Genomic DNA, 19115 nt, shown 5'->3' with positions numbered 1-19115 from the left:
TTTCTTACTTAATTTTCAAAAATCCTTTTGGAGCTTTTCCATAGCCTGAGACTGATGCATTTTTCTTGAAGGTTTTGAATGTGGAAGCTTTGACTTCGTTATGTTTTTCTGAGTGTATGTTTTGATCTTACTTGTCACCATAGTAACGGTCAGAATTTTTTCTATGGTCAGAATTTTTTTCTATTTGATCATTTTCCCAGACTACTTATTGGATTGGAGAGTGCACTATCCCAAACTTCAGGGGTTTTGTACAGGTGTTTTCAAGGTACTTGTAGGGACGTCTAAGTTTTTCAGTTCTTCCAAGGTGGTATGATCTAAGAAGAGGTGTGACTACTCTCCTGATCTGTGCTCTAGTCTATGAGGGACCACAAATACTCTTTTCTGCCCTACAACTGGGAGGAAAATCTCACCTTCCCTAAGATTGGAAGCTCTGGTGTGCTGGTGCTCCTCCTGGCTCTGGGACAGTCTCCCAGGACTGAGTCATATCTGAATAATGCAAAGCTACAGGATTCTCCCTCAGTGCTAGCAAATTGGCCCTGTAATCTCCTTCTGATCAGTTGTTCTACCCCACCACCACCATCTGTGGGCTGAGCGCTCCAGAAATGACTGTGCTGCCACTGATTCAGTCAACCTGATGTCTGCTCCTGATTTTCTGGGACCCAGTCTATGCATACAACAGACCTTTCCTGGTGTCCTTCTAAGTTGTCTTGGCATCTGTGACCTGAGAGGTCTGGATACTGCCACTACTGCCACTGATTCAGTCTTCTCAAGGTCATCTCCTGGTTTGCTAGGGTTAGAACTACTGCACTGGTGTTGCATGCAGTGAATTGCATTCATCTCTCACCCTGGTGCAACAGATTTTCTTGCAAACCTCCTAAGTTGTCTTAGGCTGGAAAATTATTTCACTTTGTCTTTTTATGGGTTCTACTGTTCAAGAATTTATTTAGAATCCTCATTTAAAGGTATTTGAAGGGGACTGAAAGATTGTTTAGAGGGTCCCTGTCTTTATTCTGACATCTTGGTCCACCTCCTCATTATATTCTATTTTTGCAATTCTCTTTTCTTTTATCTGTTCAACTCTTTAAAGCATATAGATATAATACTCACTTTATATTCATAATTGTCACTTAGGTGACTATTTTAACAAAAATACTACGACTTGCCTGGCCAGATAAATTATGCCAGCTTCCACACACACTCCAATTATGTTACCTTGGCTCAAAATATTTTTTAAAATTCCTCTAATAGAACTGCCTTCAAAGTCTGGTGGCATTCAGTTAGTGGCAAATCTCTATCATTTGAAATGGATCAAATCAAATCAAATTTATACAATTCAATATAATGGGTCAAAAGTCTAATGAATAAAAGCTAAGTCTAGTGAATAAGGTGAATATTCAAATAAAGTGACTACTGTAATTAGAAAAAAATCCTGTTTACAATAATGCAATAGGGTTTTTTTTCAAAGTTTTTAACTATCTCAGAAAGTAATTCCACAAGAATTCAAAAAACATTTTGGGCAATGTCATAATTATTCATGGAGCTTTCCATAATAAGGACCTCAATGAGTAACAATTTTGGACCTATCTAATATAGAACTTCTATAATAGCTGATTCTTTTTTAAAATAAATCTCCTCACATTATAATTGAATCTTATACATAGAGTGAATCCCAGCTTAACAATCAGAATGAATCTTTTTCAAAAGTTCTAAGTTTCTTATAAGTCAAAGTTCATTCTAAAGTCAGCTTCCCACATAAAGTCTAACTCCCCATCCCCAGCTGGATCTCTCTTTCACCTGAACTCCCTCAGCACTTTTTACTCCTATATAATACACAAACACACACACACACACACACACACACACACACACACACACACACAAATTGTAAATGCCTTGATAGCAAAGCTAGAGTCTTCCTTGTCATCCTCCTTGCACTTGACATAAAGTACACTTTCAATAAATTTCTAAGTTGATGGGTGAAAAACATGTTCAGGGTCCTATTACAATCACTAACAGATTGCAGTGTAAAATATATAGAAAAAGAGCACAGGATTTGGAGCTAGAAAACGTGGGTTTGATTCTTGATTTTGCTTCTTAACTATCATGATACTTAACCATTTGCAACTTCACTGGTTGTGTTAATATTAGTGCCACTAAACTTTCTGCACTTCAATGTCTTCATCTATAAAATGAGGGCACTGGACTAGATGGTAGCTCTCAGTTCAAAACCTTAAGATTATATGATCAATTAGAATTAATATTAGAAACTTGGAGATTTGACTTCTGGACAGTTTCCTGGAAACTGACCCATAATATGGTTGAATTAGAGGGCCAAAACATCATAAAATGTAAAACAATGTTTTTTTTAAAAAATGGCATTCAGAATTGCAACTTAAGATTTGAGAAATTCTTCCCTCCTTCTCTCCTTTCCCCCCAAAGCATAAGAATAAAAATTAATTTTTCCCCTCCTTCTTCCACTCTAACCAGTCCCAGCACTCTCATTTATCAAACAAGGTAAATGTAGATTTCTTCCATGGAAAGTCACTGGAATTGGTCCTGTGTCCCAAAAAGCATATATGTATGTGTGCACACACGCACACACACACACACACACACACAAACACACACACAAACACACAGACTCCAGCCCTCTGGATGGTCAGAGGAAGTCAGAGGGAACTAAGGGAAAGAATGAATGATCTAGGAAGTAGAAGGGATCAGGAGTTCTGGGAAGAGAAATAGAATAGTTTTGGAAGGGGAAAGTCATATAGAGTGGTGAGTTCCTTCCCTTTCCATTAGCAGGGAAGAGAGTTCCCATGGAGGCTCCCCTTCCTCAGCAATCAACAACCAATTAGTCCTGGTGTACAAAAAGATAAGGAAGGAGATTTCTCTCACCCCTTCTTCCAACCCATTTATCTCCTCTTTCCTTTCCCTAATAACTATGATCAGCTTACGCTGGGGCAGAAACAACTAAAGTTGTGGCCTAATGGTTCTACTGTGATAGCAGGAAAAGGATTTGCTTTTCTTTCCTCTCCTTTTTTCTTCTCCCATTTCCATTCCCACTCACCATCAAATCTACAAATTTCTTTACCCAAGAATAAGGGCTGGGGAGGTAAGAATAACCTGAGCAGTTCATACTGACACTGGGAAAGGCAAAAGAAAGAAGTTTTAGGAACTGATATAGGTCTTTTAAAACAAGAGGGTTAAATTGCTAGATAGTTAGAAAGACAGTAAGACAGAAAGACGGAAAGACAAAGGAAGGAAGGAAGGAAGGAAGGAAGGAAGGAAGGAAGGAAGGAAGGAAGGAAGGAAGGAAGGAAGGAAGGAAGAAAAAGAATATGGGGCAGATAGGTAGTGCAGTGGATAGAGTGCTAGCCTTAGAGTCTGGAAGACCTGAGTTCAAACATGAGGAAACTGAGGCAAACAGGATTAAATAATTTGCCCAAGGACATACAGTCTGCTCAACTGTATTATAAGGATAGTAATGGCACTTGCCCCATAGGGTTGTTGTGAGGATCAAATAATATAATATTTGTGAAGCTCCTGACCTGGCACATAAGAGGCGCCATATAAATATTAACTACACAATTTCATTGGTGAAGGGAGCTCCACTAAGGAAATTCTTCTGTCATGTCTATGAGTATCCAACTCTGCATCTCATAGTATCAGAGCTATTTTAAACATTGAAAAGTTAAGTGACTCAAACAAGATCACGTGGACAATCTGCGTCCAAACAAAGATTTTTCTGATTCCAAGGCTAATTCTCTATACACTACAGCACATTTTCTCTCTATTCATTACCATTTATTATGATGATTAAATTGTGTTTTAATTGAACTACAAAATAAGAATTCATCTCCTATTTTTTTCAAACACTTTTCAAAACCCATTTTGTGAATATTTTTCTGTGCAAAATTCAGAAGATAAGCTACTAGTAGTGGTTATCCTTTGTTTCTTGAAGAGGACCAAAATGACATCATCATATTGGGGTGAAGGTACAGTGTGTCTGATTGTAAGGCTGATCAGACCAATACAGGCTTTACCACAAGTCAGGTGCAAATATTCAAAATAAACATTTACAACAGAGATATCTCAAAATGTGCACATCTCACGTTTCGAGTTGCTACAATTTACTTTGCTCATAAAGCAGAGCCTTCTTTGATGAGGTCATTCCATGCTGGATGATCCTATGCCAGTGGTTCTTCCATATCATGCAATGCTCTTATCATGCTCTTCCATATCATCGATTCCCTATTTTCAGTCTCTCCCTTTTATGATTCAAACTCCACACAGCTCTCAAAATCACCTTCCTCAACACAGATCTAAGCAAGTCACTCCCTTGTTCAAAAATTTTCAGTGGCCCCGCTGTTGCCTCTTTAGTTTGACATTTAAATCCCTTCACAGTCAGCCTTCTGCCTCCCTTTCCAGAGTTATCTCACATACTCCCCTTCCCACACAACATACCAGTTACAGTGGTATATTCCTTCATACACGTGGCTTGTATCCATTAAGTGCCTGATGAATAGAATTATATTTAGGAAAGAGTAGGGTCAATGTTGAAGACAATGCCAACTCTAAAACTGAGACAGATGATATAATCATTATAAAAACTGAAAGAGGAACCACTAACCAGGAAGAGAAGTTAGACACTTTCTCCAAACTCCTTTAACTCTCTAACCCTTCAGAAAGGGCTACCTCTGGATAGAAATAAAAGGAGAAATCATGCACTATATGTAATCAATACAAGAATGGACATTTGGGGGGGGGGGAATAAAATCTTTATATACATATGTTCCGTTCATTTTAAAAGATGGAAAGAGTAAATAGGTGAATAAAATTAATATCTTAAAAAACCCTTAGAGGCAAAGCCAAATTCAAGTTTTAAAATCAAAATAAACTATTGATTCCTGAAGGGGAGGGGGGGGAATTAAAGCCATACTATACAGCTACCATAAGAAAAGAGATTGTGAGAAGATAGCAAGTCAGATTCCTATTCCAATGTTTCATCAGAGCTTAGGAGTCACAGGTGTGATTCTCATCTGAATTCTGATGTTGAATATTTCCCCAATGTACTCTCCAAATCTCTATGTTGTATAGCTCAAGTGAAGCTTGGTAAACTACTATCACAGAGATTTAGAATATCTGTTACCTTGCCTCAGCATAATCACTGGTTTCCCACCTTGACAACCCCCACACACACACACACACATTCCCTTAGGGAATCCATAAGATGCTACCATATGTACAACATACCACGTGCTTTCTACTTTAAAATACTGCAGCTCCCATTGTGAAAATATCCTCAGGAGTTTAATTTTTTTCAGCATGAAGTAGATCAGTTGTAATTCCTTATAATCTAATTCTGTCATAATTAAAATCCCCCCACCCCTTTCCTAAACCAAGTCTCCAGATGAAATACATATTATGATAAAGGTTTTTATTAAGTATATGGTCCAATCTGATCCATAAATTTCAACAAATTTCCAAAATTACATCAAAGAATTTTACAAAGTTTCAGGAAGGAAGGAAAGCACTGCACCAGGAATACTTCCAGAATTGAATTCACAGAGTTATTGTGACAATAAATTTTTGTTTGTTGAATTGTGAAGGGTTTTACAGCATATTTAAAGCATTATATATGTGGTTCATTACTTGTCAACAAAAACACTTGTTCAATATTATGAAGCATTACTTCCAAGTAACATGGCAATTTAGATACTTTCTCCAAACTCCTTTTAACTCTAACCCTTCAGAGATGGTTATCTCTGGACAGAGATAAAGAGAGAAATTATGATATATATACATATATATATATATATGCAATAATAGATAAATCCCCCCCAAAAAAGAGAATAGGGTAAAATCCTTAAGAACCAACATTGAATAATTCTAATCCTTAGGACAGTAGCTCAGCATCCTTCCCTCAAGATCCTACATACTCTAAGGAGGAACACAAGCTGAACTGTGATTCTGTGCCTGTGATTCATATTGGGATCCTTCCTCCCACCCTGCTACAGAAACTTTGGGGTAATTTCCAACCCCAGCCCATAGCATTAGGCTAAGAAATAAACAGAGGGAGCAGCAACTTCTGCTGCCTTCTAACTGGAGTCTAAGCCTTGGTTAGGGAACTACCAATGCCACAAAAACTCTGACCAGAATACTTTTTCTCCTCCCTTCAAAAAGCTGTAGGTGCTGATTTACTCCAACTGGAGAAGAAAAACCCCAAAGGAAGAACTAAGGTAAGAGATGAGGGGAATGTGTGTCTCTGGAGTGGGGTTAAAAATAAAGGAGAATGAAACTTAACTAGGGCTAGTCCTGCCTCACCAAGAGAACTCAGGACAGGGACACAAGCCAATGAACAGTTTATTTCCCAAGACACGGTGGAGCCTGAGGCAGCCTGACAGTGAAGCTTTTTATGGGCACCCATCTCAGATAACTTAGAATAAGGGTCATGATGGACTACAATAAAAAGACTAAAAACATTGAAGATTTTAAAGGTGAAAAAAATAAATCCAGAGAACAAGCAGCTAAATCAATAGTGAAGAAACTAAAACCAGAAAGAAGCATAAATGGTAGATTCTCAAATAAAGCAAAAAGTTTTCTTAATAAATATTGCAAGGAAGGGGAACGTGAACCAATCCCTAATGAAATACAGAATCCTGTAGGTTCCCAAGGAGAGATGAATTAATAACAAGAAAAATTAGTCAAAAGAAAGTTTGGTCCAAAATTAATCAAAGGAAAAATGAAATCTATAAAAGATACTAGGAATTTATATAGGTGAGAACTTGGATTTTTCAATGAAGAATTTTAAAATTCAATTAAGTTAAAAAAATTGAATCCACAATAGAGAAAATCTCTAAGGAAGTCAAAAATCATATTAATAGATGTAGAATACAATAGACGTGATATGGAAGTATGATAAGCAAAATTCAACTAGACAAGCCCAAGAAAATGAAAAATACATAGAAAAATAGCATATTGTTTAAATATTCTTAATGCATATAACCTTACAATAAAATTACTTTCTGAAAAAAAATCTTTTAACCTATCAGAAATTGACAGCGATGACAAAAGACAAAAATATATTATATGCACTAATGGAGTAATTGTGAGTTGATCCAACTACTATGAAAAAAAATTTCCAACCACAGTAGAAATGTTACTAAACTCTCTCATCCACTAAGATCACTATGTGGCATAAACATAAGGGAACTACAAGATAGAAAGAAAAGCTTCACTTAGACAGCAATGTTTATAGCAACATTTTCAATGTTATCAAAAAAACTGGGAATAATTGAACAATTCGTAGTATAAAAATGTAATAAATTATTGTTGCATTTTAAGATATGATGGACATGAAATCAGAGAAACTTAGAAAGACCAACATGAACAGATGCAAAGTAAAACAATTTTTTTAATGACCATAATATAGAAATCATTAGTGCTCCAGTAAAGGCACTAATTAAATCTAACATCAGAAGAGTGTAGATGAAAAACACCTTCCTCCTTCTAACAAAGCACTTGTAGGTCATAAATATAGGAAGCGATACATGTGAATTCCTACACAGAAAAGCATCCTACCAATAGTTCAACACTCGGAAAATGAATACCAAATGAGCCCAACAATATGTGGGTCCAGATAAGAGAAAGACAACAACCAGAGGAGTCTCTCCAGTATATTTGTAATTGTATAGTACATTTGACCTGCATTGACTTCTATAGTTATGAAATCTAACACAACACAAGAGTAGAATTTTGACACTAGAAATGTTTCTAAATCAGGAGCCAATTATCATTGAATTTTATAGGAAAAACAATAAGTTTGGTCTGGTGTCAAAATGATACCTTGTTTTGGATTCTGTAAATATCAATATCCCTTTTACTATGAGGTATTTATCTGAAAATAAAATTATATTTTACTATAGCATCTTTTGCCTAGGATCTAATCAAATTTTAAGTGAAATCCAGTTAGAGCATTCAAGCTTTTAAATATACTGGAAAATTCACTGTAATGCTGTCCTAGGCATTCATATCAAAAAATTCTGTTATGTGCATGATAAGCTCCTTCTACTATGCCCTAAAATAGACTCCCTTGGAAAAGGTACAACCTTCACTATATATCTGATTCTATGATATATAAAAGTATTATAGCAAGATTCCAATATACAACTGAGTTTTGTTATGGCAGTGAGGAATCTGCAATATGCCTTAATATTTTACAATAAACAATAATCATTAACAACCACAATGCTTCAATTAAGAAAGAGAAATAGTGAGTTGACTTTATTTTCAAAATACTTAAGAAAACAAAATTTAAATGTTTCCAAGGCAACACAAATCCACAAGGTTTTGCACAGGTTCCATAAGCCCCTGCAAAACATATTCTACTACAGAAATTTTTCACATCAATTCAAAGGAATTAAAATGTTTTGTGTTACATATTTTGTCCCAAAGCAAGTGTAAGGAAAATATTCAAATATTACAAGTAAAATAGAATTATTTGATTCACACAAAACATACTTACTGAGAATAAAAAATAATATTATAAATATATATAGTAAAAAATATAATAAATTATATAAAGACAAAACAATCAAAAGGGAACAGGAAAAAAGTCAACTGCTACTACTAGCAGAATCCAACCAAAACCAATCATAGTATTTTCAAATAATCAAAGCAGGAAAGAAAACGTCCAGCTATAGTTGCTAACACGGTCCAATTAAATACCTTTGACATGAAGCCCAACTATATTAAGTTCTAAGCAGAAGTCCTAATGGGGACATATTCATTTTAAACATGCATTTCATACTCCATGTTCATGTTCCATGGGAACTTGGATTACCCATATGTATTAAATGTACTCCTACAGGTATTATGTGAGTTGTAAATGAAGATTGGCAATTAAAAAGATCAAATAAGCAATTTCTGTGAGTGCCCATGATCAGTTTTTCTAAGTATATAATATCACTTGTTGCCATTATGCTCCAGATTTAAGAAATATTTGAAAAACAATTAGGACTTAAGAAAATGCAATATTTATTTTACTGTATAGGGCCAGAGATCCTCAATCATAATGATTTTCTAAAGTTCCAATATATATAATATATATATATATATTCTATAGATACAGCAATATATATATAGATATAATAGATATATAGAGATAGATAAATATAGATATAATATATAGATAGATAGTTATAGATAGATATAGATACCTACAGATATAATATATAGATATGAATAGATAAATATAGATATAAATATAGAGAGATAAATATAAATATAATAGATATATAGATAAATATATGGATATATAATATAGATAGATATATAAATATATAGAAACAAATATAGATATAGATAGATACAGATATAATATAGATAGATATAATATAGAGAGATTTAAATATAGATAAATATAGATATATAGATAGATATAGACATATAATCATATAGAGGTAAATATATAAATAATAAATATAGATGGATATAGATGTAATTATAGAAATATATAGAGATATAAATATAGATATAATATAGATAATATATAGAGAGAGACATATATAGATAGATATAGATATAATATAGATATATAAGTACAGAGAGATAGATAAATATAGATATAGATAGATAAATATAGGTATAATGTAGAGATAAAAATAGATATAAATAGAGATAGATAGAGATATATAAAGATATATGGATAAATAGAATATAGATAAATATAGATGTAATATAGAGATGGAGATGGAGATAGAGAGGTGATAGAGATAGAGATGATAGAGAAAGAGAGAGATGATAGAGATAGAGAGAGGTGATAGAGATAGAGATGACAGAGATAGAGAGATGAGAGAGAGATGATAGAGATAGAGAGATTAGAGAGATGAGAGAGACAGAGACAGAGATAGAGATGATAGAGATAGAGAGATGATAGAGAGAGATATAAAGATGATAGAGAGAGATAGAGAGATGAGAGAGAGAGAGAGATAGAGAGATGAGAGACAGAGATAGAGATAGAGAGAGATGAGAGAAAGAGATGAGAGAGAGATGATAGAGATAGAGATAGAGATGATAGAGATAGAGACAGAGATAGAGATAGAGATAGGGACAGAGATAGAGATAGAGATGATAGAGATAGATGATAGAGAGAGATAAAGATGATAGAGAGATAGAGATAGAGAGATGAGAGAGATATAGAGATAGAGATGATAGAGACAGAGATAGAGAGAGATGATAGAGAGCTAAAGATGATAGAGATGAGAGAGCTAAAGATGATAGAGATGAGAGAGATAAAGATGAGAGAGATGAGAAAGATATAGAGAGAGATGAGAGAGAGATGAGAGAGAGAGAGAGAGATAGAGATGATAGAGATAGAGACAGAGATAGAGACAGGGACAGAGATAGAGACAGAGATGACAGATAGAGATGATAGAGAGAGATAAAGATAGAGAGATAGAGAAATGATAGAGAGATAGAGAGATGAGAGAGATATAGAGATAGAGATGATAGAGACAGAGATAGAGAGAGAGATGATAGAGATAGAGACAGAGACAGAGATAGGGACAGAGATAGAGATAGAGATGATAGAGAGATGATAGAGAGAGATAAAGATGATAGAGAGAGAGAGATGAGAGAGATATAGAGATAGAGATGATAGAGACAGACATAGAGAGAGAGATGATAGAGATAGAGAGCTAAAGATGATAGAGATGAGAGAGAGATAGTGAGAGGTGAGAGAGAGATGAGAGAGATAGGGATAGAGATAGAGGTGAGAGAGAGAGAGAGAGAGAGAGAGAGAGAGAGAGAGAGAGAGAGAGCGCTGCAAGTTCATCAGCAAGTCCCGAGTCGAAGCCTGCACTCGGAAGGCCGATTTCACAGGACGCAGAACAAAGCAGGCCTGAGGTCCCCAGCCGTGGCAGAAGGGCACTTGGGGGTCGGGGGCTCTCGCCCTACAAGGGGGTCTCAAGGCCCCGCGCTTCCCCGAGGGGCGCCTGCGCGCGCAGCCTCGGCGTGGGCACCCCCGCTCGCTAGCGGCGGAGTGCCTGGGCAAGTCACTGGGCCACTCTGGGCCTCAGCTCGCTCATCCGCACAAGGCGGGGGACCCCCGGGCCCGCATCTGCGCCCCTGGGGTGGGAAGCTCCGGGAGGGGGAGTCGCAGAGGCGGGGGAGCGGCGGAGACGGGCTTCCAACCCGCTGGCATCCCCGCGGGTCGCTGTGGGCAGCCCGCCCCGCCCCGCCCCAGGCCCCGGCGGGCCCGCCGGGGGGCACCACTCACAGTTCTGGTCTCATAGAGCACCAGCTTTTGGACCGAGCTGATGATGGGCGCCGCGGCGGGCATGCTGGCGGGGGCGCGGGAGGGAGAGCAGGCAGGCGGAGGGGCCGTAGTAGCGGCCCGGCGCCGGCTCCGCGGCGGCCGGTAGTGACAGCCGCGCCACTTCCGGATCACGCGGCACTGTCGGGCCCCGCCCCAACCCGGGCAAGGGCTGGGCAACGGGCCGCCCGCTGAGGGCCGAGGCGCCATCTTCCTTAAGGGAAATGGGAGGGTCAGAGGCATACGGGGATCGATGATTGGTTGCTTTTCCATCGTGCTTGTCGATTGGTTGAGTTTCCTAAAGGGGCGTGTCTAAGAGAGTGTTGCTTTGGGAGGAGAAAATAGTAATGGTTATTATTGATCATTCTTATCCCATGAATTCTCTTGAATTGAACTCTTAATGCTTGGTTTGGACTTGGTTAATAGGAAAATAGGTTTTGAATGACTTCACAAGTATTGTTATTCCCCACTGTGACCCCATTTGGGATTTTCTTGGCAAATAAGTAGTATTTTTCAGCATGAGTACTTTGGAATTGTGGTAGAACAGTGTTCCCACTGTATGTTATCTTGTCAATATTGATGTTACTGGGTAAATTATCGTCCTGATCACTTCACCTTGTGCCAGTTCCTAAAAGTCTTATCAGGTTTTTTCTGAAATCATCCCCTTCATCGTTTCTTACAGTAAAATACAATATCTTATTCAACCATTTACCAACAGATGGATACCCCACTGTTTCCAATTCTTTGCCACCACCACAAAAAAAAAAGCTGCTATAAATGTTTTAGCACTTACGGAATCTTTTCCTCTTTCTTTGGACTCTTTGGGATAAAGATCTGGAAACAGTACTTCCAGGCTAAAAGGTGTGATATAGTTTACTAGCTTTTGGGATAGGGTTCCAAATTACTTTCCAGAATGATTGGACTAGATCACAACTTCACCAACAATGCATTCTTGAGTCTGTTTTTCTCATCCTCTCCAATATATGTCATTGTCCTATTCTGTCATCTTAGCCAATCTGATAGGTATGGAAAGATACCTCAGAGTTGTTTTAATTTGCATTTCTCTAATTAAGCGTATTTAAAGCATTTTTCATATAAGTATTGATGGCTTTGATATCTTCTTCTGAAAATTATTCATGTGTTTTGACCATTTATCAATTTGAGAATAGTTCTTAATATTAACATGGCTCAAATCCCTATAAATTTTAGAAATATAATCTTTTTCAGAGAAACTTGCTGCAAAGATTTTTTCACCATTTTCTTGCAATTCTCATTTTAGCTGGATTTTATTTGAGCAGAAGTTTTTAAATTTTATGTAATTAAAATTACCTCCTGTAACCCTTTCTACCTCTTAGTCAGGAGTTCTTCCCCTATCCACAGAACTGACAGGTAATTTCTTTCATACACCATTAATTTGCTTATTGTATAACCCTTTAAGTCTAAAACATGTACACATTTTAGGTTATGTTGGTATGTAGTTGTCAGAATCCTCACACCAAGACCACCCATTTCTATTACTCCTCTCTTTTTACTATTAGGAGACAACCGGTTTTCCAGAGCTAAGACCCATCAAGGAACCTGTGTCCTAAGTTTAGCATATGATAACAATCTGTTGAGTTTACCCTTTGGTTGACCTCAGCAAAATCCCAGAATTGTTTCACATCAGGATCAGCTGATCTCTGAGTTTGGACAAATATCTACAGAAAGCAACTTCTAGTCAGGAAGCCCTGCTATTAATCTAACTTGTCTCATTACTGTTCTTTACTTTCACTGACCTGGCTACATCTCACTGCATAGCCATTGATATAGTATTGAGATTTGCCTACACTAAAGCAGATCTCCTCCTAAAAGAGACCCTAACATATATGTCTAGATTGCCTCCTCTAATGAAAGAAGAAAGCTTTTTGTTTATATGACCATTGTTAGCTTTTTGTTTTATTTTGTTTTTATTTTCTTAGAGTAACTGTGGTTGAGATAACCTGTGTGAGTTTTTTGATATTTTTAAGAGTTAATTGGGTTTGATAACCTATTTTTTGATATTTTTAGAATTAACAGTGGTTGCATGACCTGTGTGACTTTTTGGCCATTTATTTTCAGAGTTGATATAATGTAAAATGTTGCCTAGTTTCTGCCAGATTGCTTTCTATGTCTCTATTAGTGATTTAGAGAATTTTTTTAAAATATGGTTGCTGATATCTTGGATTTCTTCCTTTGAAAATTAAACATATGCTTTGGCTATCTATTGGAAAATTACTGTTGTGTCTGACTCTCTTTGAACCCATTTGGGATCTCCTTGGCAATGATTCTGGAGTTGTTTGCCAATTCCTTCTCCAGTTCATTTTCCAGATGTAGAAAATGAGGCCAAAAGGGCTAATTGACTTGCCCAGGGTCATGCATCTAGAAAGCATCTGAATTTGAATTTGAATCTTCCTTTTCTAGGTCCAGTATTCCATCTACTTGGTCACCTAGTTGTCCATATTGGAAAATAGCTCTTATAAATTTTTGTTTCTTACATAAAATGAATAAAATTTAAAACATTTGGATACTGGAGGGAGATGGAGCTAAGGAGGACTTTGTAGATTTAAGGTACAGCATAAACAAAAGCATGGAGATGGAAAATGCACATTTCCAAGGGAAAATAGCAAATAGCCTGATTGGAGACAAAGTGACCAGTAGGAACTAGTGTGAGATAAGACTAGAAAGGTGAAATGATATCAGAAGATCCAAGTCTTTGAATTTTATTCATTGGGTAAACCAAGTGCTGATCAGTAATCAGGCATAAAGAGACAACAGATGAATAGATTCCCAATGGAGTCTTGAGTTTTAAAATCACAATTAGTGGGGGCAGCTAGGTGGTGCAGTGGATAGAGAATCAGCCCTGGATTCAGGAGGACCTAAGCTCAAATCCTAAATCAGATAATAATTACCTAGCTGTGTAACCTTCTTAAGTCACTTAGCCCCATTGCCTTGCAAAAACCTAAAAAAAAAAAAAATCACAATTGGTGCTTTAAACATTGTAGTTTAATTGGAAATAAAAATAAAACAAAAAGTTTTAAAAGGTTAAGTTATATACACTGTACAGATAACTGGAAGATTCAAAAGAAAATGAGATACAGTTTTAACTTTTCTTCTTCCTTGGAACACAGCGTGTAACATTTACTTCTACAGCAGTAACAAGTAGCATTTATGAAGCACTTTAAAGTTTGCAAAGCTCTTTACAAATATCTCATTTTTTAAAGTATAAAACCTATCCAGGTCAGGATAAGAACTGTGTGTGTGTGTGTGTGTGTGTGTGTGTGTGTGTGTGTGTGTGTGTGTGTGTGTGTGTGTGTGTGTTTGGACTCCTGTGCATTCTGCAATCACCAAAAGTGCAATCCTTTCCCAGACTAAGTCCCCAAATCCCCAATTTCCAGACAACAGAGACAAAACAGCTGAGTCTGGGCCCCGCCCCGTCCCGGGCTCGAGGCTGCGCGCGAGCCACAACTTTTCCCTAGGGCGTGCAGAGCCCTCCAGCTGGTTTCTTAGGCAACGACTTAAAACATAGCTTGCAGGTGGCTGCTGCGGGAGGGGCAACGGACCTGGACAACGGAAGCCGGCGAAGCTTCAGGGAAATCGTAAGTAGCATTTTTCCTAGAAGAGCCTAGCCCCTTCCCACCCCCAACCTCTGTCGCCTTAACCTTTTCCCATTTTCTTCCACACGCACCTCCTTCGTGAAGCTGCACAGGACTATTGTGTGATAAACAGAGCTCTGATCTTGCAGCCAGAAGCAGGGTTAGAATGCAAGCTCTATTGCTTATTTACAACCTGTGACTATGCACAGCTCATTCTTCATCTCTGGGCCTCAGTTTCCTTATCTGTATAATGGGGGGCCGTTGGCCTAGATGTCTTTTAAGAGTCCTTTTAGTTCCAAAAATAGGATGATTCCAACAACCTGTTTCATCTTCCCCTTGCAGGAGGGTCTAGAGCACCCTTCAGGACTCTCTGAGCTTCCCTGTTTTGTGGATGAAGTCATATTTCACTACATTACAGGAATTTTAAAATTCAATTCCATTCAACAAACTTTTGGAGCAAATCATCCAATCAGTTGTACATTTTGTAAAACGATTAAAATGTCCAGTATCACAAAGCAAATTAAACTTTGAACTCTAGACTTCTGTCCCCCAATCCTGTGTTCTTTCTGACACACTAACATTACTTCCTTCTCTCACACCAGGCTGCATTTCAAGGCTTCAGTTGATGCAGCGTTTTTTAAAAAATCCATTTGCCAGCCACTCCATGGTACTGAAAATCTAAGATATTCTGCCTTTCTCTGCTTTTTAAAAATTGGTTCTGTAATTTTCTATAAATTTAGCATTTAGTAATTTTTCTACATATTTCTACATATGTCTTCATATAACTCAATAGCTAGATCTAGAGTTGCAAGGACTTCAGAGGCCATCCTCCAGTTTAAGCCTCTTATTTTACAGATGAAAAACTTAGTCCCAGGTATGTGAAATGACTTGTAATGTCACACAGACAGAAGGCTATTTAAGGTGGGATTTGAACCAGAGTCTTTTGACTGCTCCAAAGTCAGTAATTTTCCACTGTATCATATCATAAAATAGAGATTAACAAAGGTACATACCACTTCAAATTTCTCAGACAAAGAAATAATAATAGCAACAACACATAAGGGGCGGCTAGGTGGCACAGTGGATAAAGCACCAGCCCTGGAGTCAGGAGTACCTGGGTTCAAATCCTGTCTCAGACACTTAATAATCACCTAGCTGTGTGGCCTTGGGCAAGTCACTTAACCCCATTTGCCTTGCAAAAACCTAAAAAAACCCCAACACATTATAACCAAGTTTCATTCCAAAGTCAAATTTTCTTATCTAATATCATCTGGACCTTGCATTCTCCTATTCACCTAGACTATTAAATATCACAGAAATATATGAAGTAGATTATAAGCTCCTTAAGGACATAAATTGTTTCATTTTTGTGTTTTTATATTCAGCGTTTAGCTTAGTGACTTATTTATAATAAACAAGCTTAAAATGTTTTTAGTTGAATTGAAATACTAGCAGTTTATTTATGTAAGCTCCTCATTACTAGTTATCTTATTCATAACAAATAAGCATCAAATTATTTTCTCTATGTAGTTGTTTCTGAAACAAAATTATGTCTTTGGTTACCCCAGTCTTTCAGTTTCTTGAAAAATGGAGTAGAGGGATTGGGCTCCTGAACTCTCAGGCTCCACCTCTAATCAGCTATTTCTCCTTTTCTACACTAGGGTTCAGTATTCCATGGATATATTCATCTAGGGTGATGCTGTATGCCTTCCCCAACTATAAATAAAATCATTTTAAAAAATAATTTTGAGAAAGTCCAATCAAACTCTGCAAAAGTTATCATTGGCTAGATGTTTAAATGTAGGTTGTGGTTTTCAAGGAAGAAAGTTTTAACCCCTCTTCCCATCCCTGAAATATCTTCAGAGTCTTTTCCTGAAGCCAGTTACACACACACACACACACACACACACACACACACACACACACACACACACACACACCATTTTTTTTTCATTCTGTTGCCAGCTCTTGTCAAGGTTTTCTACTTCAGGTCAAGTTAACAACTTGTGTATGTCAGGTCTGTTAATATATCCTGGCTATTTGCCTCCCCCACTCCATCCTATTATGGTCTCAGACCTCTATAATGATAATTTTTTAAGGATTTTTTAGACCAAATGTGAGTTTAAAAATTATCTTCATTTATAGCACCATTGCACTAAAGTCACTGGCAGTGAGAATTGGGGGTGTGTTGTTTTTGTGGAACTAGTCTTGCATGATTACATACACTGAATTACGAAGCTCCCTACTTTCCCATGTAAATATATATTGTAAACTTTGTATCATTACCATAATAAGAACTATGACTGGCTTTCCTGAATCTGGCTGGACAAAATACACAAAGTAGAAAATAAACAAATATTAAAATTTTCCAGAAGTGTAACATTGTGAAGTACAGTTGGATTTATCAGTACAATTTCACTGCATTACCTATATAACAAAATGGAAGGTACTAGAATTATAGTAATTATTTTCTATGACCAGTTCTGTGATGCAACACATCCTTCTGCGGGTATGTGTGGTATGTAACCCTCTTTAAATAAATTTCAGATATTCCTCAAAGTATGAAGAGAAAAGTCTTTATTTGATTCTTGAGAAGCAGGTTTCAACTCAACCATGTATATGGAGATTGAGTTCACGAGACATAAGAAACAGGAGCAATATATGTGATTCCTAACACAACCCCCACCCCCAGCCACGACCCATCCTCATTAGTTAAGAATGTAGTCTTCACAATCTAAGCATGTAGGATGATTTAAAGAAAAGCATATGATTCAAACAGAGACATGTTTCTCCTCCAGTCCTGAGGAATGTATGGACATCTGGACTCAGTAGATAAGAAGCAAGGTCGTTTGCTCTTTACATTTCAGTCATGGTAATATCCACCAACATAGCAGGAGTTGTTTGTCAGGGGAGGAGTGGCAGAAGAGACATATTCCATAGCTTAGCTTATTCTAATCTATAATATTCTCCTGAAGAAATATCAGGCTTTATCCCATTCAGGTATTACTATAAAGCTAAATTATATAAATTTAGGACTTGTTTAAGGAAGCTTTTGTCAAGATTACAGCTTCTTGCAATTATGGAATTCTCTAGTAAAGATATGCTCTAAGGATGCTTGATATGCCATAATGAGTTTAGAGGTTGGAAGAACCCCAAATGGATGATTCAAGAAATGACATGAAACAAGTGTTGTGGCAGCAGCAGTGATTGGATTAACTGCAATAATATAGTTGCTTAACTTGGACTTTGTGTAGCAGATAATAGATAGCTAAAATTCTGTGCCCTTCCAAAGTAATCTGTTAAATCTGACCTTGTGAAGAATAGATTATAGAAAAGGTTCACCCATGAGAAACTGTCTCCTTATTATAGATAAATACCATCTGGGCCTTAGGGGAGGATTTCACACTCATGCATCAGTGTAAGCCAATCTCAGAATGGGAAAGAACCATCACTTTATCTATGGGACTCCACATAAAAAAAAGCCTTGGACAGATCTTACACCTTTTCTGCTGAACTCCAGCTTTAGAAAACTTCACTAATGGAAAATTCCCGAGCCAACAGGTACCTGGCTGACATCCATAATTTCTTAAATACATTACTCTCCCCTTCCCTAATCAATTAATTGATCCACCTATTGACTCCACTTATTTTCTAAGTATCAAAAAAAGAACTTTTGACTCCTTTTGACTTTTGAGAGATGGTTCTTTATGTGAAATTCTCTGACTACCTTTGAACCAGAAATCTCAAAACTCTTGAGACACCTCCAAAGACTCTCTTGATTTCCCATAACAGCAGAATTAAAGGTTTCTCTTCTATTGCTCTTATATATTTTAAGAGCCTTAAGAGAGATCCCTTGCAGGTAAGGAGTTAAATTACCTGACCTCTGAGGTTCCTTCTGAAATCCTGTGATGTGTTGTTCACATTTAGTTTCCATTAGCTGAATAATCTATAAGCTTCCAATAATTGATTCAGCTAGACTACTCTGCCTATTTGTAAACATGAAACTGATATTATCACCAGTCTTGATCAGTCACGGATGTCTCATCATTATAAGTGATGACCTAAATCTAGGACCAAGCAACAAGACCCATTGTTCTTTGCCATTTCATGGGATAATTTGTTTCCTCTTAATCTGACCAAGTTTGAATAGTTGTTTCTGCATGACATAAAAGATATTTACAGCAGTGATT

General features: G+C 37.1%; 2 protein-coding genes across 6 annotated transcripts in view; one reads left to right on the top strand and one right to left on the bottom strand.

Annotated features, from left to right (window-relative positions):
• The window catches only part of FIG4 (FIG4 phosphoinositide 5-phosphatase), a 147499-nt gene extending 136072 nt beyond the window's left edge, over positions 1 to 11427 (bottom strand). The window contains exon 1 of one of the 2 annotated variants that reach the window (XM_074187331.1): positions 11279 to 11427. In XM_074187331.1, the coding sequence (XP_074043432.1) occupies positions 11279 to 11341 (63 nt within the window). In that variant the 5' untranslated portion in view covers positions 11342 to 11427. Of the gene's footprint in view, positions 1 to 8; positions 5798 to 11278 lie in introns of those variants that run through there. The other variant, XM_074187334.1, reaches the window with a different exon arrangement.
• A 3405-nt stretch (positions 11428 to 14832) lies between these two features.
• Positions 14833 to 19115, top strand: part of AK9 (adenylate kinase 9) — a 142881-nt gene continuing 138598 nt past the window's right edge. For all 4 annotated transcript variants that reach the window (XM_074187329.1, XM_074187327.1, XM_074187328.1 and 1 more), the window contains exon 1: positions 14833 to 14928. The gene's annotated coding sequence lies outside the window, so the exon portion shown is untranslated. The remainder of the gene's footprint in view (positions 14929 to 19115) is intronic.

The sequence above is a fragment of the Macrotis lagotis genome, chromosome 5 (assembly GCF_037893015.1).
Source record: "Macrotis lagotis isolate mMagLag1 chromosome 5, bilby.v1.9.chrom.fasta, whole genome shotgun sequence".
Taxonomy (NCBI): domain Eukaryota; kingdom Metazoa; phylum Chordata; class Mammalia; order Peramelemorphia; family Peramelidae; genus Macrotis; species Macrotis lagotis.
This window is presented reverse-complemented; position numbering and strand designations above follow the sequence as displayed.